At 45.6% G+C, this 25,027-nt stretch overlaps 1 protein-coding gene across 9 annotated transcripts in view; it reads right to left on the bottom strand.

Moving 5' to 3' along the window:
• Positions 1-25,027, bottom strand: part of map7d3 (MAP7 domain containing 3) — a 274,252-nt gene that overhangs the window by 154,245 nt on the left and 94,980 nt on the right. For 5 of the 9 annotated variants that reach the window (XM_059976665.1, XM_059976664.1, XM_059976661.1 and 2 more), the window contains exons 4-6: positions 15,407-15,570; positions 8,588-8,723; positions 4,244-4,336 (exon numbers count right to left, since the gene is read on the bottom strand). In XM_059976665.1, the coding sequence (XP_059832648.1) occupies positions 4,244-4,336; positions 8,588-8,723; positions 15,407-15,570 (393 nt within the window). The remainder of the gene's footprint in view (positions 1-4,243; positions 4,337-8,587; positions 8,724-15,406; positions 15,571-25,027) is intronic. The other 4 variants (XM_059976669.1, XM_059976662.1, XM_059976667.1 and 1 more) reach the window with 3 other exon arrangements.

Genomic DNA, 25,027 nt, shown 5'->3' on the forward strand with positions numbered 1-25,027 from the left:
ACTAGTGCTGAAATTGCAGGGGCCCTGGCAGAAATATTTAAAATGTCAATATCCACGGTCAGGTGCCAGAGGATTGGAGGATAGCTCATGTTGTTCCGTTGTTTAAAAAAGGCTCAAAAAGTAAGCCGGGAAATTATAGGCCAGTAAATTTGATATCGGTAGTAGGTAAATTATTGGAAGGAATACTAAGAGATAGGATCTACAAGTATTTGGATAGACAGGGACTTACTAGAAAAAGTCAGCATGGCTTTGTGCGTGGTAGGTCATGCTTAACCAATCTATTAGAGTTTTTCGAGGAAGCTACCAGGAAAGTGGATGAAGGGAAGGCAGTGGGTGTTATATACAGTAAGGCCTTTGACAAGGTCCTGCGGGGAAGGTTATTTAGGAAGATTCAGTCGCTAGGTATACATGGAGAGGTAGTAAATTGGATTAGACATTGGCTCAATGGAAGAAGCCAGAGGGTGGTAGTGGAGGATTGCTACTCTGAGTGGAGGCCTGTGACAAGTGGTGTGCCACAGGGATTAGTGCTGGGTCCATTGTTATATGTCATCTATATCAATGATCTGGATGATAATGTGGCAAACTGGATTAGCAAATTTGCTGATGATACAAAGACTGAAGATGTAGTGGACAGTGAGGAAGGTTTTCAAAGCTTGCAGAGGGATTTGGACTGGTTGGAGGAATGGGCTGAAAAATGGGAGATGAAGTTTAATACAGACAAGTGTGAGATATTGCACTTTGGAAGGAAAAACCAAGGTAGAACATACAAGGTAAATGGTAGGGCACTGAGGAGTGCAGTAGAACAGAGGGATCTGAGAGTACAGATACAGGCGGTCCCCGGGTTATGTACAAGTTCCGTTCCTAAGTCCGTATTTAAGTCGGATTTGTACGTACATTGGAACAAGTACATCCAGTATTACTTAGTGTCAGTCAAAGTATATATTTGTCTTAGTATATATTTTACCTTTCTATGCATATAAAACACTTCAGAAACGTATGTATTCCAATAATTAAACCACTGCGTTGCTTAGTAACAATTGTAGTTTTCATCGGGGCAGGGCCTTTCAAATGCTCCATTATTCTCCTTCATCCGTTATCCTTTAAAATTGTTCCGATCGTTGACCGACTGTAGCCTAATGCTTTTCTAATGATCAATGGCGTTTCACCTCTTTCCAAACGCTTTATTATTTCCACTTTATTTTCAATCACGATCACTTCCCGTCAACGGAACAGAAAAACTGTGGGCAGCTGGTCCCGAGCTCTGCCGGCTCTCGAGGTCCGTTGAGTCTTAAGGACAACCGCACACTGCCACAGAATAGAAACACTGCGGGCAGCAGGTCCCGAGGTCCGCTGGGTCCTAATGACCACCGCACTGAGACAGGCTGAATGGGACAAGTGGGGGCTGTGCTGGGTTTGCGTATTTGATCATCCACAATATTCCGTGTGGGAATTTAAACTGGAGGTGGCAGTGTTTTTTTTTTACAAGGTCGAATTGCAAACTCGACATCAACCCAGCACAGATGGTACGGGAGTCACTGGATCGACATCAACCCGGCACAGAAACCTCCGTTCTCCAGCTCGGCGCTGCTCTCACTGCACCACCACCGACTGGAACGGGGCGGGGTCAGGGTGAATCTTACTAAGAAAATTTTAAGCCAAATACAAAGTTAAACACTCAACACAGTGTCAACAGCAACGACGTAAAATGGCGTTGGCGTCAGGATCTGATTTAAAATGGCAGACGGCATTCTCCTTCCTCGGTTCGTAAGTACAAGTTGTCCGTAAGTCGGTCATTCGTAACTCGAGGACTACCTGTACATAATTCCCTAAAATTAACGTCACAAGTAGATAGGGTCGTAAAGAGAGTTTTTGGTACATTAGCCTTTATAAATCAAAGTATTGAGTATAAGAGTTGGAATGTAATGGTGAGGTTGTATAAGACATTGGTGAGACCGAATTTGGAGTATTGTGTGCAGTTTTGGTCACCTACTTACAAAAGGATATTAATAAAGTTGAAAGAGTACAGAGAAGGTTTACTAGGATGTTGCCGGGACTTGAGAAACTGACTTACAGAGAAAGGTTGAATAGGTTAGGACTTTATTCCCTGGAGCTTTGGAGAATGAGTGGTGATTTGATAGAGGTGTATAAAATTATGATAGGTATAGATAGAGTGAATGCAAACAAGCTTTTTCCACTGAGGCTAGGGGAGAAAAAAAAACAGAGGTCATGGGTTAAGGGTGAAGAGGGGAAAAGTTTAAAGGGAACATTGGGGGGAGCTTCTTCACGCAGGGAGAGGTGGGAGTGTGGAATGAGCTGTCCAATGAAGTGGTGAATGGGGGCTCACTTTTGACATTTAAGAAAATCTTGGACAGGTATATGGATGAGAGGTATATGGAGGGATATAGGCAGGTCAGTAGGACTAGGCAGAAAAATGGTTTGGCACAGCCAAGAAGGGCCAAAAGGCCTGTTTCTATGCTGTAATTTTCTATGGTTCTATGGTCAGGGCATGAGGGATACCAGGGAGAGGCAGGAGATTGGGTCTGAGAAGAAAAATTAATCAGCCACGATGAAATGGCGGAGTAGACTCTATGGGCCAAATGGACTAATTCTGCTCCTATATCTTATGGTCTTATTTCCAACACAGTGAAGTTCCAGTAGGGATTGGATTCTTGTGTGAGATGGACAGAGGAACGTGTGTAGTGCCCAGCCAGGAGTTTGCTCACAACATACACACAATGTTGAAGGAACTTAGCAAGCCAAGCAGCACCTATAGAAAAGAATACAGTCAGCCTTTCACCAGGCAGGACTGGAGAAAAAAAGATGAGCAGTCAAAGAAGTTGGGGAGGGGGGAAGAAGAAACACAAGGTGATAGATGAATCTGGGTTTGGGGCCTGTTAAGTAAAGACCTGGGAAGTTGATTGGTGAAAGTGATACAGGGCTGGAGAAAGGGGAATTTGATGGGAGAGGATAGAGGCCATGGAGAAAAGAAAAGGCGGAAGAATACTGTCCTTGCATGGGTAAGGAGATAAGGTGAGAGAGGGAAATGGGAATGGGGAATGGTGAAGGAGGAGTGTCGGGAGAGCATTACTGGAAGTTTGAGAAATCGATTTTCATGCCATCAGGTTGGAAGCTACTTAGATGGAATATAAGGTGTTAGTCCTCCAACCTGAGTGTAGCTCATCACAACAGAGGCGGCAGCCATGGATTGACATGTCAGAATAGGAATGTTAAGTGGATTTAAATGGGTGGCCACTGGGAGATCCCGCTTTTTCTGGCAGGTGGAGTGTAAGTGCTCAGCAAAGCAAGTCTCCCATTCTACGTCAGGTCTCCCTGATGTACAGTAGGCACACTAGGGGCACCGGATACAGTTGATGATTCCCACAAAGTGTCACTTCACCTAGAAGGACTGTTTGGTAGTGAGGGAGGAAGTATAGGGGCAGGTCTAGCACTTATTCTGTTTGCAAGGATAAGAACAAGGAGGGAGATCATTGGGGAGGGAAAGATGTGCTTGGTGGTGGGATCCCGTTGAAGATGGCTAAGTTATGGTGAATTAAGTGCAGAACACGGAGGCTGGTGAGATCAAGAGGAGCCCTATCCCTGGTGGGGTGGTGGGAGGATGGGGTGAGGGCAGACATGCGCGAAGTAGAAGAGATGCGGTTGAGGGCAGTGTTAATGGTGGAGAAAAGGAAGCAACTTTCTTTGAAGGAGGAGGACACCTCCTTAGTCAGATTACTGCATGTCTAACCCTGCTCCAAAGAGACTATTTCAATGTCAGCACAATCTCTGTGCTAGTACTAGCCCCTACCTCCACCCAAGATCCACAATAAGTTGTTCACTGACCTCCCCTATCTTACATACCCATTCCAGGCTCAACTCAAGTGTTGTCCAGCACTATCTTACACCCGCAGAGGTGAGGATTCCATGTGTTGTAATCCTGAATGCTTCTGATCAAACGTACATTTCTGAAGCCATTTTTTGGTTAATGCACACAATGGCATTAGTGTGCTGTATATTTCTGCCAACAGCAGGGTGCAGATTTCAGTCAGTGCTTTCAGGATAAAATATCACTGTACAGTTCTTACCAATTAGATGCACATATCCAGGCCCAAGGGAAAGCAGCAAATACTACATGCTGACAGCGCTTGAGATTAGTTTCCCTTTTACAGCCACCACTAAAGAAGTTAGTTTGCAACATTCATAAACATATTAAAGATCGGTAGTCATTCCAAACTTCTTCTAATACCAGAAACATCTTCAGTGGAAGCCTTTGGGTCTGAGGAAGGAGGGGGGCACTCTGACAAACTGAGAGGTGGAGTTAAGGAACTGTCAAGTTCACCTAAGTAAAAGAGAATTAATGATTCAACAAAATGAGACAAGATAGACAACATCAATGAAAGCAAAAACTGGAAGCAAGGTAATTAGTGGTGAGAAGAACTAAACTAACACTATATATAACATAGACATTTACAGCACTTTACGAGCTCTTCGGCCCACAATGTTGTGCTGACCATGTAACCTATTTGAGAAACTGCCTAGAATTTCCCTACCACATAGCCCTCTATTTTTCTAAGCTCCATGTTGTATCCACCTCCACCATCGTCACCGGCAGTGCATTCTTCACATCCACCACTCTCTGTGTGAAAAACTTACTCCTGACATCCTTCTTGTAACTACTTCCAAGCACCTTAAAACTACACCTCCTCATCTAAGCCATTTCAGCCCTGGAAAAAAACCTCTGGCTAGCCACACAATCAATGCCTCTCATCATCTTATATACCTCTATCGGGTCACCTCTCATCCTCCATCGCTCCAAAGAGAAAAGACCACATTCACTCAACCTATTTTCATAAGCCTACAATCCAGGCAACACCCTTGTAAATCTCCTCTGCACTCTCTCTACAGTATCCACATCCTTCCTGTAGTGAGGTGACCAGATCTGAATAGAGTACTCCAAGTAGGGTCTAATTAAGGTCTTATATAGCTGTAACATTACCTCACAGCTCTTGAACTCAATCCCAAGGTGGATGAAGGCCAACACACCGTACGCCTTCTTAACAAAACTGCTAACTTGTGCAGCAGCTTCGAGTGTCCTATCGACACAGACCCCAAGATCTCTCAGATCCTCCAAACTGTCGAGAGTCTTAACATTAATATTATATTCTGCCTTCAAATTTGGCCCTTCCAAAATGAACCACTTCACACTTATCTGGGTTGAACTAAATCTGTCATTTCTCAGCCCGGTTCTGCTTCCTATCGATGTCCTACTGTAACTCTGACACCCCAAACCTTTGCGTCATCAGCAAACTTACTAACCCACCCTTCTACTTCTTCATCCAGGTCATTTATAATAATCACAAAGAGGAGGGGTCCCGGAACAGATCCCTGCAGCATACCACCAATCATCGACCTCCATGCAGAATATAAACCATCTACAACCAACCTTTGCCTTCTGTGGGCAAGCCAATTCTGGATCCACAAAGCAAGGTCTCCTTGGATTCTGAATAAGCCTTGCATGGGGACCCTTAGCAAATGCCTTACTGAAATCTATATAGTGCTCTACCTTCAACATCCTCAAGAAATTCAATCAGGCTCTTAAGGCATGACAAGCCCTTGACAAAGCCATGCTGACTATCCCTAATCAGATTATGTTTCTCCAAATGCTCATAAATCCTGCCTCTCAGGATCTTCTCCAACAACTTGCCTACCACTGAAATAAGATTCACTGGTCTATAATTTCCTGGTTTATCCCTACTCTCTTTCATGAACAAGGGAACAACATTTGCAATCCTTCAATCCTCCGTAACTTCTCCTGTCCCTATTGATGGCGCGAAGATTATCACCAGAGGCTCAGCAATCTCCTCCCTCGCTTCCCACAGTAATATGGGATATACCTCGTCTGGTCCCGGAGACTTATCTAACTTACTGCTTTTCAAAAGCTCCAACACATCCTCTTTCTTCATGTCTATATGCTCAAGCATTTCAGTCTGCTGTAAATTATCCCCACAATACCAAGGTCCTTTCCCCTGGTGAATACTGAAGCAAAATATTCATTAAGCACCTCTGCTACTTCCTCCGACTCCATGCACATGCTTCCACTGTCGCACCTGATTGGTCTTATTCTTACATGGCTCATCCTCTTGCTCTTCACATATTTGTAGAATGCCTTGGGTTTTCCTTAATCCTGCTCGCCATGGCCTTCTCAAGGCCCCTTCTAGCTCTTTTAACTTCATTCTTAATCTTCTTCCTGGCAACCCTGTAACTTTCTAGAACTCTATCAGTATCTAGTTTCTTGAACCTTTTGTAAGCTGTTCTCTTCTGGCAACATAACGTTTGTGACGCTGATCCAGGGATTATTTTCCAATCCATTGACAATTCCATTTAATGTCACTGCAACCATCACCTCCCTACTCATTTCCTTGGGGATCTACAGAAAAAGATTTAGCCTCCCCATTGCTAATCACCATCAGTAAATAATTATCAACAATTCTCAAGAATTAATTAATAATTTGTTTTCTTTTAATTGTTTACTCTGTAAATAGTGTAAAATTAATGTTCAATTTATGCTGTCGTTGTGGATGTTGCTTTTCTATGTGCTTATGAGCTGCTGTGCTGCAAGTAAGTTTCTCCTTCTACCTGTACATACTTGTATTTGTGATTCCAACAATAAACTTGACCCTGACTTTTACTTGATAATGTCCCTCCTCCTTGCAGATGTCACTGCATGTGCTTTCTTGTACATTGCTGAAGTTGTACTGAGACATGTTTGATTTGTGGATAGAGATAAAGGAGGCTCCAGAACAGTTACAACAGACAGGAATAAAAATAATCCAAGTTGTTTAATATAAGTCAAAGTTCAAAATAATTTATCAAAGTACATATAACCATGTGCAACCTGGAGATTCATTTTCTTCCAAGCATACACAGTAAATACAAGAAACACAACAGAATCAATGAACAACTGCACCCATCAGGACGGACAAACAACCAATGCCCAAAAGACAACAAACTGTGCAAACACAAAAGAAAAAAAATACAAATAAATAAATAAACAATAAATATTGAGATCATGAGACGAAGAGTCCTTGAAAGTGAGCCAACAGGTTGTGGGAACATTTCAATGATGGAACAAGGGAAGTTGAGTGAAATTATCCCCACTCATTGAGAGATGATAACTGTTTCTGAACCCAGTGGCATGAGTCATGAGGCTCCTGTACTTTCTTCCTGATGGCAGCCAGCAAGAAAAGAATATGTGTTGGGCGGTGGGGATCCACGATGATAGATGCTGCTCTCCTGTGACAGCATTTGCTCGGTAGATGTGCTCAATGGTGGGGAGAGCTGGGCAGAAATTCATTACTTTTTGTAGGATTTTCTGTTCAAGGGCATTGGTGTTTCCGTATCAGGCTATGGATATACTCTCTACCACACATCTATCGAATTTTGTCAAAGTTTTAGATGTCATGCTGAATCTTCACTAATTTCTAAGGAAGTAGATGCCCTTACTGTACCCAGGACTGATCCTCTGGAATAATAAAACTGAAGAATTTAAAGTTGCAGACGCTCTCTACTTCTGATCCCCTGATGAGAGAGATCATGGGCCTCCAGATTCCTCCAAAGTCAAAAAATCAGCTCCTTGGACTTGCTGACATTGAATGAGATATTGTTGTTGTGGCATCGCTCAGCCAGATTTTCAATCTCCCTCCTATATGCTGATTCCTCATTACTTTTGATTTAACAATAGTGGTGTCATCAGCAAACTTAAGTATGGCATTGGACCACTGCTTAGCTACATAGTCATAAGAATAAAGCAAGTAGAGCAGGGGCTAAGCATACATCCTTGTGGTGCATCTGTGTTGAGAGAGATTATGAAAGGGATGTTGTTGCCATTCTGAAATAACTGGGGTCTGCAAATGAGGAAATTGAGGATCTAGTTGCACAAGGAGGTATTGAGGCCAAGGTCTTGAAGCTTATCGATTAGGTTTGAGGGAATGATAGCACCAAATGCTGATCTGTAGTCAATAAAGAGCATCCTGGTGTATGCATCTTTGCTGTCCAGATGTTCCAGGGTTGAGTGAAGACCCAATGAAATAGTATCTGGTGTGGACCTGTTGTGACGGTAGACAAATCGGAGCGGATCTAAGTTGCTTTTCAGGCATGAGTTAATATGTTCATCATCTACCACTCAAAGCACTTCATCACAGTGGATGTTAAGTGCTACTGGACGATGATCATTGAGGAATTATTAAGGAAGAGATTAAGCAATGACATTTCTGAAGGTGAGAAAACTTTCAAAGTTATTACCTGTTTTCAGTAAATGAACATTTTCACGTAATATCATAGGAAAGTTAAGAGTTAAGGAATGGAGGATTTTCCTGCAACTACACAGATAGATTTCCCTCTGATTACTTACTTACATTCACCCTGGCTAAGAACAAATGTTCCCTTTGCATTCCAAGTGTTTTTGAGAGCTAAACATACTATGTAAACCAAATTCATATTACTGGCTGTGAGTCTAACATGGTACAAGACATTGAGGTTATTTGTACATCTGGCAAAAGAAATACTGAAGCAGCATTTTCCTTAGAGGTACCTGTATAAGAGGGGCATTTACCATTGGGGTTTTCCTTCTCCGTTGACACAGCTCCTCCCCAGGACCACCTTTTCTGTCTCTGCTCTAAACGCTGGCTCCGTTCTATGGTGCGTCGCATCACAGCCTCATACCGTTCCTATTGCAGTTTCAAAAAGGAGGAAAAGAGCACAAGCTGACAAGTTTCACTTGTGAATTATTTTTTTAAGAATCCCCTTCCAGAACTGCGTGACTGTCACAGGTTTTCAAACTGCTGTGGTAGAACATAGGAATGTAGAACCTTCCACTACAGGAACACATCTTCAGTCCACAATGATGGCAATTTAAACTAATCCCACCTACTGTACATAGTCTCTATCCCTCCATCCCTTGCATGTGCCTCATGTTCATGTGTCTAAATGCCTCTTAAAGGCTGCTCTCATACCTGCTTCCACCACATCCTGTTCCGGGCACCAACCACTGTGTGAAAAATATTTGCTTCAAATCTCCTTTCAATGTCATCCATCTCACCTTAAAGTAACATTGCTACACTGGGATAAAGATGTTGAACGTGTCTCTCAGAATTTCTGTCAGGTCATCTCTCAGCTACTGCTGAGAAAGTAATCCAAATTTATCTGACTTCTTAAAGCATACACTCTAATCCAGACAACATTCTTGTGAACTGCTTCTGCACCTTCTCCAAAGCCTCCACATTGTTCCTGTACTGCAGCAACTGGAACTCCAATACTCCAAACGTGGCCCAACAAACTTTTATATAGTTTTCCAGCTTTTATGCCCAATGCTTCAACAATGAAGTACCTCTGTTATCAATTTCAGGGAGCCATGAATTTGCACTCCAAGATTGCTCTCTGTACATCTTCAAAGGTGCAACACCTCACATCTGTCCAGGTAAAATTCAATCAGCCATTTCTCCTGCACTTATGACAGTGTTTCACACTCTTCACAACTCCAGGAATCTGTCTCATCTGCAGTTGCCCTCCAACATCTGAGGTCTGAGGTCTCAGTTCTGATCCTTGTGCATCATCACTGGTCACAGACCTCCAGTCAGAACAACACTTGTCTATCACTAACCCTCTATCTATGGTCTTTTATGGCCAAACTAATTTTAAACTCTGCCAAGTGTTCATGGATCCCCACGTGGCTTAATATTCTGAATCAGCCTAACAACAGAGAACTTTGTGAATGCTTTAGTAAAGATCATGTAAAATATTCACTGCCTTACCTTCATCAATCACCTCATCTCCTCTTCAAAAAAAAACTTACAGCTCCAATCTGCTAATTAAATTTGCTGACGATAGTACATTGATTGGCCTACAGAGAAAAAGTCATTACCCTGACACAGAGGTGCCAAGAAAACAACCTTTCCCTCAATGTTGCAAATTCAAAGAAGATGGTTGTGGATTAAAGGAGGAATGGAGATAGGGTAACCCCTACTGACATCAATGGATTTAGGGTTGAGAGGGTGAACAGCTTTAAGTTCCTCGGCATAAACATCACTGAGGGTCTCACATGGTCTGTACATACCGGATGTATAGTGTAAAAAGCACAACAGCGCCTCTATTACCTCAAATGGTTGAAGAAGTTTGGCATGAGTCGCCAAATCCTAAGGACTTTCTACAGGGGCACAATTGAGAGCATCCTGACTGGCTGTATAACTGCCTGGTATGGGAACTGTATTTCCCTCAATTGCAGGACTCTGTGGAGAGTGGTGCAGACAGCCCAGTGCATCTGTAGATGTTAACTTACCACTATTCAGGACATTTACAGAGACAGGTACATAAAAAAGGCCTGAAGGATCATTGGGGACCCGAGTCACCCCACCCATAAACTGTTCAAGCTGCTACCATCCAGGAAACAGTACCGCAGCATTAAAGCCAGGACCAACAGGCTCCAGGACAGCTTCTTCCACCAGGCCATCAGACTGATTAATTCACACTGATACAGCTGTATTTCTATGTTACATTGACTGTCCTGCTGTACATAATATTTATTACAAATTACTATAAATTGCACATTGCACATTCAGACGGAGATGTAACGTAAAGATTTTTACTCATGTATGTGAAGGATGTAAGAAAAAAAGTCAATTCAATTTAATCATTCATTAGACATGACCTCCACACATGGTCATTCTGTCTATTATTAATAAGTTCACACTTCTCCAAATGCTAATAAATACATTCCCCAAGAATCTTCAATAATTTCTCTGCCAGTGATCTAATACTGATTTACTATTTGCTGGATTATTCCTATTGTGGCGACCCATTTCCTGGCACATCCGAACTGCCTCACAATTAGCCAGCTTTCCGGCTAAGGGAGATAGCCTACGGGGCTTTGCGAGCACAGAGCTTTGGAGCCTCTGCGCCACGGGGGGCAGGTTGAGGGAGGCTTAAAAGTGAGGCTGAGGATTTCGAATAAAGTTTTTCCTTCGACTGCAGTTACCGACTCCGTGTCGTAATTTTAGCGCTGCATGTAGCACACCGCTACAACTGGAGACCCTGACAGTCCAAATGATTTTTGGACCAGAAATGACCGACGCCGCCTCTGTTCATGCGGTTTCGTTGAAACTGCTGGGTTTCTGGACACAGCGACCGAACCTATGGTTCCAGCAAGCCGAAGCCCAATTCCACGTTCGCCAGATCACCTCAGAAGACACCCACTACTACTATGTGGTGAGCTCCCTCAACCAGGACACAGCAGCCCAGGTCACGGAGTTCGTACAGTCGCCCCCGGCAGACCGCAAGTACACGGAATTCAAAGCCCTGCTCCTCAGGACTTTCGGACTCTCACGGCGCGAGCGGGCTGCCCGTTTACTGCACCTGGATGGCTTGGGCGACAGACCTCCTTCGGCTTTAATGAATGAGATGTTGTCTCTGGCCGATGGACACACACCCTGCCTCATGTTTGAGCAGGCATTCCTGGAGCAGCTGCCCGAGGACATACGCCTGCTGCTGTCCGACGCGAATTTCAGTGACCCCCGGAATGTGGCAGCCCGGGTGACTTGCTGTGGAATGCCAAAAAGGTGAGCGGGGCGTCCATCGCACAGATCTCCTAGCCACGCTCCCAGCAGCAAACCAGTCCAAGTCCAGCCGCAGAGCCCGCCAACCCCCGGCCCAATGAACACTGGTGCTTCTACCACCAGCGGTGGGGTGCAGAAGCCCGCCGTTGTCACCCGCCCTGCAAGTTCCCAGGATACGCCAGGGCCAGCTGCCGCTGATGGCTACGGCGGCTGCCCATCGGGATAGCCTCCTGTATGTGTGGGACAGAAGGTCGGGACGCCAGTTTTTGGTCGACACTGGTGCCGAGATCAGCGTTTTACCTCCGACGAGTTACGACACCCGCAGCAGGGCACCGGGGCCCCCCCTGAGGGCCGTGAACAGCAGCACAGTAAGGACCTATGGCACCCGTCAGGTGCAGCTACAGTTCGGCTCCAGCCAGTTCACGTGGGACTTTACACTGGCCGCCGTAGCCCAACCGCTTCTGGGTGTGGATTTTTTGCGGGCTCACAGCCTACTGGTCGACCTACCCAGGAAGAGACTGGTACACGCCGAGACCTTTCAGATGTTCTCCCTGGGTGCAGCCCAGTTGCCAGCCCCTCACCTCGGCTCCATCACGCTGTCCGACAACGACTTCACCAGGGTCCTGGCGGATTTCCCATCGGTTCTGGCACTGCAGTTCACAGCAGCCATGCCCCGACACGGCATACAGCACCACATCCCGACCCAGGGACCACCCCTCCACGCCCGCACTAGGCGGCTTCCCCCGGACAAGCTCCGACTGGCGAAGGAGGAGTTCCAGAGGATGGAGGAATTGGGGATCATCCGGCGGTCCGACAGCCCATGGGCCTCCCCCCTGCACATGGTGCCCAAAGCGACGGGAGGCTGGAGACCATGCGGCGACTACCGCAGGCTGAATGAGGCTACAACACCGGACCGCTACCCTGTGCCGCACATTCAGGACTTTGCAGCAAACCTGCATGGTGCACGGATCTTCTCCAAGGTAGACCTCGTCCGAGGGTACCATCAAATCCCGATGCATCCTGACGACGTCCCCAAAACGGCTCTCATCACCCTGTTTGGCCTTTTCGAGTTCCTCCGCATGCCGTTCGGCCTGAAGAATGCCGCACAGACGTTCCAGCGGTTAATGGACGCGGTGGGACGGGACCTGGACTTCGCTTTCATCTATTTGGACGACATCCTCAAAGCCAGCAGCAGTCGTCAGGAGCATCTATCCCACCTCCGTCAACTCTGCGCCCGACTGAGTGAGTACGGTCTTACAATCAACCCCGCCAAATGCCAGTTCGGACTCGATACCATTGACTTCCTGGGCCACAGGATTACTAAAGATGGGGCAACCCCTCTGCCTGCTAAGGTAGATGCGGTCCGCCACTTCCCCCGACCCACCACGATCAAAGGCCTTCAGGAATTCGTAGGTATGGTCAATTTCTACCACCGCTTCCTCCCTTCAGCTGCCCGGATCATGCGCCCCCTGTTCGCCCTGATGTCGGGTCCGAGCAAGGACATTACCTGGGACGAGGAGTCCGCCGCCGCTTTCGTTCAAACGAAGGAAGCTTTGGCGAACGCCGCAATGCTAGTACATCTCAGAATGGACGCCCCTACTGCCCTCACAGTGGACGCATCTAACACGGCAGTCGGTGGGGTGCTGGAGCAACTCATCGCAGGTCGCTGGCAACCCCTGGCGTTTTTCAGCAAACACCTGCGGCCACCCGAGCTCAAGTACAGTGCTTTCGACTGGGAACTGTTGGCGCTCTACCTGGCAATCCGGCATTTCAAGTACTTCCTAGAAGGTTGGCCCTTCACCGCGTTCACGGACCACAAACCGCTTACCTTTGCGTTTACGAAAGCGTCCGACCCCTGGTCGTCCCGCCAGCAACACCACCTGTCCTACATCTCTGAATACACGATGGATGTCCGGCACATCTCGGGTAAGGACAATGTCGTGGCGGATGCGCTCTCTCGCCCTACCGTTCATGCCCTTTCCCAAGGGGTAGACTTTGAGGCACTGGCAGAGGCACAGCAGGCAGATGAGGAGATTCCGAGTTACAGAACCGCAGTCTCCGGTTTGCAGCTCCAGGACCTCTCCGTAGGCCCGGGTGAGAGGACCCTACTCTGTGACGTCGCCACCGGCCAGTCCCGTCCCGTCGTCCCGACAGCCTGGCGGCGCCGTGTTTTCAACTCCATTCATAACTTGGCGCATCCTTCCATCCGGACATCTGTCCGGATGGTTTCCAGCAGGTTCGTTTGGCACGGACTCCACAAACAGGTCAGTGAATGGGCCAAAACGTGCATGCACTGCCAGACGGCCAAGGTGCAGCTGCACACCAAAGCCCCACCGCAGCAGTTCCATCCCGCCCACCGGCGTTTCGACCACATTCACGTGGATATCGTGGGCCCCTTGCCAGTGTCGCGCGGAGCGCTGCACCTCCTGACTATCGTGGACCGGTTCACAAGGTGGCCAGAGGCGGTCCCACTCACCGACACCACCTCCGAATCTTGCGCCCGAGCCCTGATCACCACCTGGATATCTCGCTTTGGTGTACCGGCCCACATTACCTCCGACAGAGGCACCCAGTTCACCTCCAGCCTGTGGCCAGCTATGGCCAGCCTTTTGGGGACTCAGCTGCACCACACAACTGCCTACCACCCACAGTCGAACGGGCTAGTGGAGCGTTTCCACCGTCACCTGAAGTCGGCCCTCATGGCCCACCTGCGAGGAGCCAACTGGGTGGACGAGCTTCCCTGGGTCCTACTCGGCATCCGCACAGCACCCAAAGACGACCTGCACGCCTCGTCGGCCGAGTAGGTATACGGCGCGCCCCTGGTCGTCCCCGGGGAGTTCCTACCAGACCCAGGGGGGCAAGAGGAAGATCCCGCAGCAGTCCTGGGCAGACTACGCGAGAAGCTCGGTAACCTGGCCCCCACTTCACAGCACGGGCGGAACCCGACCTGCATACCCAAAGACCTGCAGAACTGTAAGTTTGTGTTTGTACGAAGGGGCAGGCATCGGCCACCGCTGCAGCGGCCATACGAGGGGCCGTTTATGGTGCTCCGGAACAACGGGTCCACGTTCATGCTGGACATTGGGGGGGAAAGAGGAGGTTTTCACGGTGGACCGACTCAAACCAACCCATGTGGACCTGGCGCAACCGGTCGAGTTTCCGGCACCTCGGCGCAGAGGCCGACCTCCCAAGCAGGTTCCGGCCCAGAGACTGTGGACATTGGGGGGTGTATCGCCGGTTCTGAGGGGGGGGTTATGTGGCGACCCATTTCCTGGCACATCCGAACCGGCTCACAATTAGCCAACTTTCCGGCTAAGGGAGATAGCCTACTGGGGTTTGCGAGCACAGAGCTTTGGAGCCTCTGTGCCACGGGGGGGCAGGTTGAGGGAGGCTTAAAAGTGAGGCTGAGGATTTTGAATAAAGTTTTTCCTTCGACTGCAGTTACCGACTCCGTGTCATAATTTTAGCGCTGCATGTAGCACACCGCTACACTATTGCCCTTTTTAAAGGAAGGACCAACAACGACTATTCTCCAGTACTACGGGTCCACATCTGTGGTTAAAATTGATACAAAAATCTCTGTCAAAGCTCCAGCAATTTCCTCTTTCTTACACAATTATTGGGATAGATCCTATCAGACCTTGTAGACTTATGCACATTAATGTTGAGACGAAGGGGCTCATAGGAACATTCTGCAAAATGGGCACTGAGGGGAGCTGGAAGGCAGGAGGTATAGTACGGGGTAGTTATGACAGCAGTGATTCTTGGCCTCATTAAGACAACCTCCCACATCTCTGCCTCACCTTTTCTTCTTCTTGCTTCTGTTTTCTCTTTTCCTCCACTGCTACTCGCTTCTGCTGCTCCTTCTGCCGTTGTTCCTCCAACTTCCTCTGTCGCTCTTCCACTTGCTTTTCGTACTGAAGTCGCGCTTTCTTTTCTTTTTCTAGCAACTGATACTCTTTTGCAGCTGTTGGTGTAAGATTACAGCAAGATGATTTATTAATGAACACACCACAAAGTACAGAGGGATAAGGGCCAAACATAAGCAAACAGGTCTAGCTTAGATGGCAATCTTGGTGCACTTGGACTAGTTGAACCGAATGGTCTGCTTCTGTGCTGTAATAATCTATAACATCAGTGGAGTGGAATTATAAAATAATGCTCTCATTGATGAGACCAATGCCACACAGAGACACTCCACAACTGCTACTATTTTCATCCATTTTGTGATTTTACTAACAGCAAATATGCCAAGGTTTTATGGGATGTTATTAAACTAAACTGAACAATGCCATAAAAGGGCTGATTACTGAGTGCTCAGCACAGACAATGGCCTTTTGGTCCACCATCCAGGACGACCATCAAACATCATCTGCACTAATCCTATTCACCAGTATCTGCTTCACAGCTTTGGCAATTCCAGTGCTCATCTACAAACTACTTAAATGTTGTGAGACTACATGACCCCATTACCCCTCAGACTGCAACCATCCTCTTGGTGAAGAAGTTCTTCAGATCTCCTCTAAGCTTATCCCTCAACCAATATCTATGTCTTCTAGTTTTAGAATGCCTTCTTATGGAAAAGACATTCCAATACTTACCGTCTCTATATCCCTCAATTTTGATTCTGTTAGGTTCTTCCTCAACCTCCTTCACTTGAAGGAGAACAAGCCCAGCTTCTCCAGTCCTTGTCATAACTATAACACTACAGTCCAAGCACCTTCCTGGTGAATCTCCTCTGCATTCCTCCCCCCAGCACCAGCAAATCTTTCCCAAGTTTGACAACGAGAACTGTGTACAATAATTCAGCTGTGGCCAGAACAATATTTCAAAAAGTTTATCAAGAGCTTCCTGTTATTACATACTGTACCCTGTCCAGACGAACCCTCCTTACCACAATAATTAGATTGCTTTTTTGAAGTAGCAACCAAGAAGGTCAATGAGGGCAAGGCAGTAGACATGCTGTATATGGAATTCATAAGACCACAGGTTCCACGTTAGGCTGCTGTGGAAATTTGAATCACATGGGATCCAGGGACAGATAGCTAACTGCACATGGAATTTGCTTGATGGTAGGACATGGAGGATAGGGTGAGAGGTTGGTTTTCAGACTTGAGGCCTGTGACTAGTGATGTTCACCTGTGATTGGTGCTAGGCACATTGCTGTTATCATTTATATCAATGAGTTAGATGAGCATGTACTACAAAGCATTATTAATAAGATTGCAAACAAAACTAAGAGACATTGTTCACAGTGAAGATAGTTATCAGGATTTTCAGATGGATTTGATCAGCTGGGTAAGTGGGCATACAGAGTTTAATACGGATAAGTCTGAGGTGTTGGTGCAAGGTAAATCTCAACAAAGGGGGCTTTTAAATTATAGAGACAAAAGACTACAGTTGCTGAACACAGGTTGCTCCAAATTGTGGAGGGAGTCAGTAAGTATCCCAGTGTTAATAGACAATAGACAGTAGGTGCAGGAGTAGGCCATTCGGCCCTGCTAGCCAGCACCGCCATTCACTGTGATCATGGCTGATCATACACAATCAGTACCCCGTTCCTGCCCTCTCCCCATATCGCTTGACCCCACTATCTATAAGAGCTCTATCTAACTCTCTCGAATGCATCCAGAGACTTGGCCTCCACTGCCTTCTGGGGCAGAGCATTTCACATATCCACCACTCTCTGGGTGAAAAATTTTTTCCGCATCTCTGTTCTAAATGGCCTACCCCTTATTCTTAAACTGTGGCCTCTAGTTCTGGACTCACCCATCAGCGGGAACATGCTTCCTGCCTCCAGTGTGTCCAATCCCTTAATAATCTTGTATGTTTCAATCAGATCCCCTCTCATCCTTCTAAATTCCAGTGTATACAAGCCCAGTCGCTCCAATCTTTCAACATATGACAGTCCCACTATTCCGGGAATTAGCCTTGTGAACCTACGCTGCACTCCCTCAATAGCAAATCTGGAGACCAAAACTGCACACAATACTCCAGGTGGGGTCTCACCAGGGCCCTGTACAGCTGCAGAAGGACCTCTTTACTCCTATACTCAATTCCTCTTGTTATAAAAGCCAGCATGCCATTAGCTTTCTTCACTGCCTGCTGTATCTGCATGCTTGCTTTCATTGACTAATGTACAAGAACACCTGGATCTCGTTGTACTTCCCCTTTTCCTAACTTGACACCATTCAGATAGTAATCTGCCTTCCTGTTCTTGCCACCAAAGTGGATAACCTCACATTTATCCACATTAAACTGCATCTGCCATACATTTGCCCACTCACCCAACTGTTCTAAGTCACCCTGCATTCTCATAACATCCTCCTGACATTTCACACTGCCACCCAGCTTTATGTCATCAGTAATCCCTTCATCTAAATCATTAATGTATATTGTAAACAGCTGCAGTCCCAGCACCGAACCTTGCAGTACCCCACTGGTCACAGCCTGCCATACCGAAAGGGACCCGTTAATCGCTATTCTTTGTTTCCTGTCAGCCAGACAATTTTCAATCCATGGCAGTACTCTGCCCCCGATACCATGTGCCCTAATTTTGCCCACTAATCTCCTATGTGGGACTTTATCAAAAGCTTTTTGAAAGTCCAGGTACACTACATCCACTGGCTCTCCCTTGTCCATTTTCATAGTTACATCCTCAAAAAACTCCAGAAGATTAGTCAAGCATGATTTTCCCTTCATAAATCCATGCTGACTCGGACTGATCCTTCTACTGCTATCCAAATATGTCATAATTTCCTCTTTTATAATTGACTCCAGCATCTTTCCCAACACTGATGTCAGGCTAACTGGTCTATAATTCCCTGCTTTCTCTCTCCCTCCTTTCTTGAGAAGTGAGACAACATTAGCCACTCTCCAATCAGCAGGAACTGTTCCTGAATCTATAGAACATTGGAAAATGATTACCAATGCGTCCACGATTTCTAGAGTCACCTCTTTATGTACCCTGGGATGCAGACCATCAGGTCCCGGGGACTTATCAGCCTTCAGACTCAACAGTCTATCCAACACTGTTTCTTGCCTAATATAAATTTCCTTCAGTTCATCCTTTATCCTACTTCCTTTGGCCACTATTACATCTGGGAGATTGTTTGTGACTTCCCCAGTGAAGACAGATCCAAAGTACCTGTTCAACTTATCTGCCATTTCCTTGTTCCCCATAATAAATTCACCCGTTTCTGTCTTCAATGGCCCAATTTTGGTCTTAACTATTTTTTTGCTATTCATGTACCTAAAGAAGCTTTTACTATCCTCCTTTATATTCCTGAGTTTACCTTCGTACCTCATTTTTTCTTGGCGTATTGTCTTTTTTGTTATCTTCTGTTGCTCTTTAAAAGCTTCCCAGTCCTCTGGTTTCTCGCTCATCTTTGCTATGTTATACTTCTTCTCTTTTATTTTTATACTGCCCTTTACTTCCCTCGTCAGCCACAGCCGCCCCTTACTCCCCTTAGGATCTTTCTTCCTCTTTGGAATGAACCGATCCTGCACCTTCTGCATTATTCCCAGAAATAACTGCCATTTTTGTTCCACTGTCTTCCCTGCTAGGGTATTGTTCCATTGAACTTTGGCCAGCTCCTCCCTCATAGCTCCATAGTTCCCTTTGTTCAACTGTAATACTGACACATCCGATTTTCCCTTCTCCTTCTCAAATTGTAGGTTAAAACATATCATATTATGGTCACTACCTCCTAATGGTTCCTTTACCTCGAGGTCCCTGATCAAATCCGGTTCATTGCACAACACTAAATCTAGAATTGCCTTCTCCCTGGTAGGCTCCAGTACAAGCTGTTCTAAGAATCCATCTCGAAGGCACTCCACAAACTCCCTTTCTTGGGGTCCAGTACCATTCTGATTCTCCTAGTCTACCTGCATGTTGAAATCCCCCAAGACAACTGTATCATTACCTTTGCGACATGCCAATTTTAACTCTTCATTCAACTTACACCCTACATCCAGACTGCTGTTTGGGGGCCTATAGATAACTCCCATTAGGGGCTTTCTACCCTTAGAATTTCTCAGTTCTATCCATACTGACTCTCATCCCCAGATTCTATGTCCTCCCTCGCAAGGGACTGACTATCATTCCTCACCAACAGAGCCACGCCACACCCTCTGCCAGTCAGTCTGTCCGTGTTACTATTTTGGAGGACCTATGTTGGGCCCAGCACCTAAGTACTATTACACAGAACGCACAGCAGTACCTCTACTTCCTTAGGAGTTTGCGGAGATTCGACATGACATCCAAAACTTTGACAAACTTCTTATGTAGTAGAAAGTATATTAAAACACCTATGCCTTTGAACGGAAAATCCTACATAAAGTACTGGAAGCAACATAGTACATCACAGTAAACCCCTACCCGTCATTGAGCACACCTACATGAAATACTGTCAGAGGAAAGTAGCATCCATCATCAGAGACCCCACCACCAAGGACATGCTCTCTTCTTGCTGGTGCCATCAGTCTCTCAAACCTATAGGGATAATTTCACTTGCTCTATCACTGAATGTTCTGGCAACTTATGGACTCACTTTCGAGGACTCTTCATCACAAGTTCTCCACATTTATTGCTTATTTATTCATTATTATTTCTTTCTTTTTGTATTTGCATAGTTTGCTGTCTTTTGCACACTGGTTGAATGCCCAAGTTGGTGTGGTCTTTCATTGATCCTATTACAGATTATTCTATTATTGATTTATTAACAAGAAGAAAATGAATTTCAGGGTTGCTTATGGTGCCAAATGTGTACTTTCGTAATAAATTTACTTTGAACTTTTGGACTTCGAACAAAAAGTGTAGGAGCAACTCAGCAGGCAAGGCAGCATCTGTGGAGGGTAACGGACAGACCATTTAGTGAGTGAGATTCTTCATCTGGACTTAAAGAATCAGAATCAGGTTTATTATCACCAGCATGTGTTGTGAAATTTGTTAAATTAGCAGCAGCAGTTCAATCCAATACATAATACAGAAGGAAAAATAAATAAATTAATCAATCAACTACAATATTGTGTATATTGAATAGATTAAAAATGGTGTAAAAAGCAGAAATAATACATATTAAAAAACTGAGATAGTGTTCATGAGTTCAATGTCAATTTAGGAATCACATGGCAGAGGGGAAGAAGCTGTCCCTGAATCACTGAGTGTGTGCCTTCAGGCTTCTGTACCCACTATCTGATGGTAGCAATGAGAAAAGGGCATGCCCTGGCAGCTGGGGGTCCTTAATAATGGATGCTGCCTTTCTGAGACACTGCTCCTTGAAGATGTTCTGGGCACTTTGTAGGCTAGAACCCAAGATGGAGCAGACTAAATTTATGACCCTCTGCAGCTTCTTTCGGTCCTGTGCAATAGCCACCCACCCCCACTCCACCATACCAGACAGTGATGCAGCCTGTTGGAATGATCTCCATGGTACATCTACAGAAGTTTTTGGGTGTTTATGTTGACGTACCAAATTTCTTCAAACTCCTAATGAAGTATTATCACTGTCTTGCCTTCTTCATAGCTGCATTGATACGTTGGGACCAGGTTAGATCCTCAGTGATCTTGACACCCAGGAACTTGAAACTGCTCACTCTCTCCACTTCTGATCCCTCTATGAGGATTGGTAGGTCTTCATTCATCTTACCCTTCCTGAAGTCCACAATCAGATCTTTGGTCTTATTGACATTGAGAGCCAGGTTGAAGCTGCAACACCACTCCATTAGTTGGTATACCTTGCTCCTGTCCCCCTTCATATCTCCATCTAAGATTCTACCAACAAATTCTATCATCAGCAAATTTATAGATGGTATTTGAGCTAGGCCTCCAACAGTCACAGGTATAGAGAGTACAGCAGTGGGCCAAGCAAACACCCCTGGGGTGCACCAGAGTTGATTGTCAGCAAGGAGGAAGTATTATCATCAATCCACACAGATGACTTGCAATGGACCGAAAAGCTTGAAAATATTAAGAAAGAGGACATGTTGGAGCTTTTGGAAAGCATCAAGTTGGATAAGTCGCCGGGACCGAATGGGATATACCCCAGGCTACTGTGGGAGGAGATTGCTGAGCCTCTGGTGATGATCTTATTACCATATAACAATTACACCAGGGAAACAGGCCATCTCGGCCCTTCTAGTCCGTGCCAAATGCTTACTCTCACCTAGTCCCACCTACCTGCACTCAGCCCATAACCCTCCATTCCTTTCCTGTCCATATATCTATCCAATTTTTTTTAAATGACAAAATCAAACCTGCCTCTACCACTTCTACTGGAAGCTCATTCCACACAGCTACCACTCTCTGAGTAAATAAGTGCCCGCTCATGTTCCCCCTAAACTTTTACTCCTTAACTGTCAACTCATGTCCTCTTGTTTGAATCACCCCTACTTTGAATTCTTGAAACATCAATGGAGACGGGAGAGGTTCCAGAGCATTGGAGGATTACAGATGTTGTTCCCTTGTTCAAGAAAGGGGTTAGTGATAGCCCAAGAAATTATAGACCAGTAAGTCTTAATTCAGAGGTTGGTAGGTTGATAGAGAAAATACTGAGAGGCAGGATTTATGAACATTTGGAGAGGCATAATATGATTAGGAATAGTCAGCATGGCTTTGTCAAGGGCAGATCATGCATTACGAGCCTGACTGAATTTTTTGAGGATGTGACTAAACACATTGGTAAAGGAAAAGCAGTAGGTATAGTGTATATGGATTTTAGCAAGGCATTTGATAAGGTTCCCCATGCAAGGCTCATTGAGAAAGTAAGGAGGCATGGGATCCAAGGAGACATTGCTTTGTGAATCCAGAACTGGCTTGCCCACAGAAGGCAAAATGTGGTTGTAGACGGTTCATATTCTGATTGGAGGTCAGTGACAGGTGGTGTGCCTCAGGGATCTGTTCTGGGACCCTTACTCTTTGTGATTTTTATAAATGACCTGGATGAGGAAGTGGAGGGATGGGCTAATAATTTTTCTGATGACACAAAGGTTGGAGGTGTTGTGGGTAGTGTGGAGGGCTGTCAGAGGTTACAGCAGGACATTGATAGGATGCAAAACTGGGCTGAGAAGTGGCAGATGGAGTTCAACCCAGATAAGTGTGAAGTGGTTCATTTTGGTAGGTCAAATATGATGGCAGAATATAGTATTAATGGTAAGACTCTTGGCAGTGTGGAAGATCAGAAGGATCCGAGTCCATAGGACACTCAAAGGAGCTGTGCAGGTTGACTCTGTGGTTAAGAAGGCATACAGTGTGTTGGCCTTCATCAACCGTGGTAATGAGTTCATGAGCCGAGAGGTAATGATGCAGCTATATAGGACCCTGGTCAGACCCCACTTGGAGTACTGTGCTCAGTTCTGGTCGCCTCACTACAGAAAGGATTTGGAAACCATAGAAAGGGTGCAGAGGAGATTTACAAGGATGTTGCCTGGATTGGGGAGCATGTCTTATGAGAATAGGTTGAGTGAACTCGGCCTTTTCTCCTTGGAGCAACAGAGGATGACAGGTGACCTGATAGAGGTGTATAAGACGATGAGAGGCATTGATTGTGTGGATAGTCAGAGGCTTTTTCCCAGAGCTGAAATGGTTGCCACAAGAGGACACAGGTTTAAGGTGCTTTGGAGTAGGTACAGGGATATCAGGGGTAAGTTTTTTTTTTACGCTGAGTGGTGAGTGCGTGGAATGGGCTGCCGGCAATGGTGGTGGAGGCGGATACGATATGGTCTTTTAAGAGACTTTTGCATAGGTACATGGAGTTTAGAAAAATAGAGGGCTATAGGTAATCCTAGTAATTTCTAAGTTAGGGACATGTTCGGCACAACTTTCTGAGCCGAAGGGCCTGCATTTTGCTGTAGGTTTTCTATGTTTCTATTATAAACTGCTGGTTAAGAACTCCAGGATCCAACTGCAAAGGGAGGTACAGATGTCCAGGGTTTGTAACTTCTCAATCAGGATTATGGGAATGACGGTATTAAATTCTGAGCTATCGTCAATGAACAGCATCCTGACATAGGTGTTTGTGTTCTCCAGGTGGTCTAAAGTCATGTGGAGAGCCATTGAGATTATGTCTGCTGTTGACCTACTGTGGCGATAGGCAAATTGCAATAGGTCCAGGTCCTTGCTGAGGCAGGAGTTCTGCCTAGTCATAACCAACCTCTCAAAGAATTTCATCATTGTAGATGTGAGTGCTACTGGGCAAATGTCATTAAGGCATCTCACATTATCCTTCTTAGGCACTGGTATAATTGCTACCTATTTGAAGCAAGTGGAAACTTCCACTTGTAGCAGTGAGAGGTTGAATATGTCCTTGAATACTCCCAGCAGTTGGTTGGCACAGGTTTTCAGAACCTTACCAGGTACTCCATTTGGGCCTTCCACCTTCCAAGGGTTTATCCGCTTTAAAGACAGCTTAACAATCGCCTCCGAAACAAAGATCACAGGGTCACTGGGCATAGCAGGGATCTTCACAGCTGTAGTTATATTCTCCATTTCAAAGCAGGCATAGAAGGCGTTGAGTTCTGGTTCTGAAGCATTGCTGTCATTCATGCTATTGGGTTGCGCTTTGTAGGAAGTAATACCTTGCAAAACATTCCAGAATTGTGGTATATCTGATGTTGCCTTAACCTCGCTCGAAACTATAATAGCTCTCCACAAGTCATACCTAGTTTTCTGGTACAGACCTGAGTTGCCAGACATTAATGCCACAGATCTAGCCTTCAGCAGATGACATAACTCCAGGTACATCCACGGTTTTTGGTTTGGGAATGTACAGCAAGTCTTTGTAGGCACACACTCATCCGCACAGGCTTTAATGAAGTTGGTAACAACTGCAGCATTCTCATCCAGGTTCGAAGATGAATCCCTGAATACGATCCAGACCACTGATTCAAAGCAGTCCTGTAAGTGCTCCTGTGCTTTCCTGGCCCATACGTCGCCAGTATAAAAAGATGGAAGGAAGGGATGGAGCACTAGCTGGAAGGTGATGGGCAGATGTGACAAAGGGCTGAAGATGAAGGAATCTCAGGGGAGCAGTCACAGTTATGTGTAAAAGCAACATCTACAGTCTATTATGTCTTTATTATGTGAATGTAAATACAGTGGATTTTAGTTAATTAGTCATTTGTTAATTGGGGCAGTCAATTATTTGGGACAACTCTTAAAGAACAAAAGACAAAATATCTGGGATTCCTTTTGCTTATTTGCTTCATTAGGACAAGGAACTGTTGCCAAACAGCTTCTAAGTAGTGTCAGTCATGTGCATTGTGTGGCTGTTAAAATCACTACATCACGTTTAGAGTGAACAATTTTTAAATAGCATCAGTCGTACAACAATTTCACTACTTCAACAAGTTAGGACCAATGAAGAATTTAAGGGCGTCTGTATTGATTTTGCTCATTTACAGTTAATTGAAAGAGCACAGCTGTG

Source organism: Hypanus sabinus, chromosome 8 (assembly GCF_030144855.1).
Source record: "Hypanus sabinus isolate sHypSab1 chromosome 8, sHypSab1.hap1, whole genome shotgun sequence".
Lineage (NCBI taxonomy): Eukaryota > Metazoa > Chordata > Chondrichthyes > Myliobatiformes > Dasyatidae > Hypanus > Hypanus sabinus.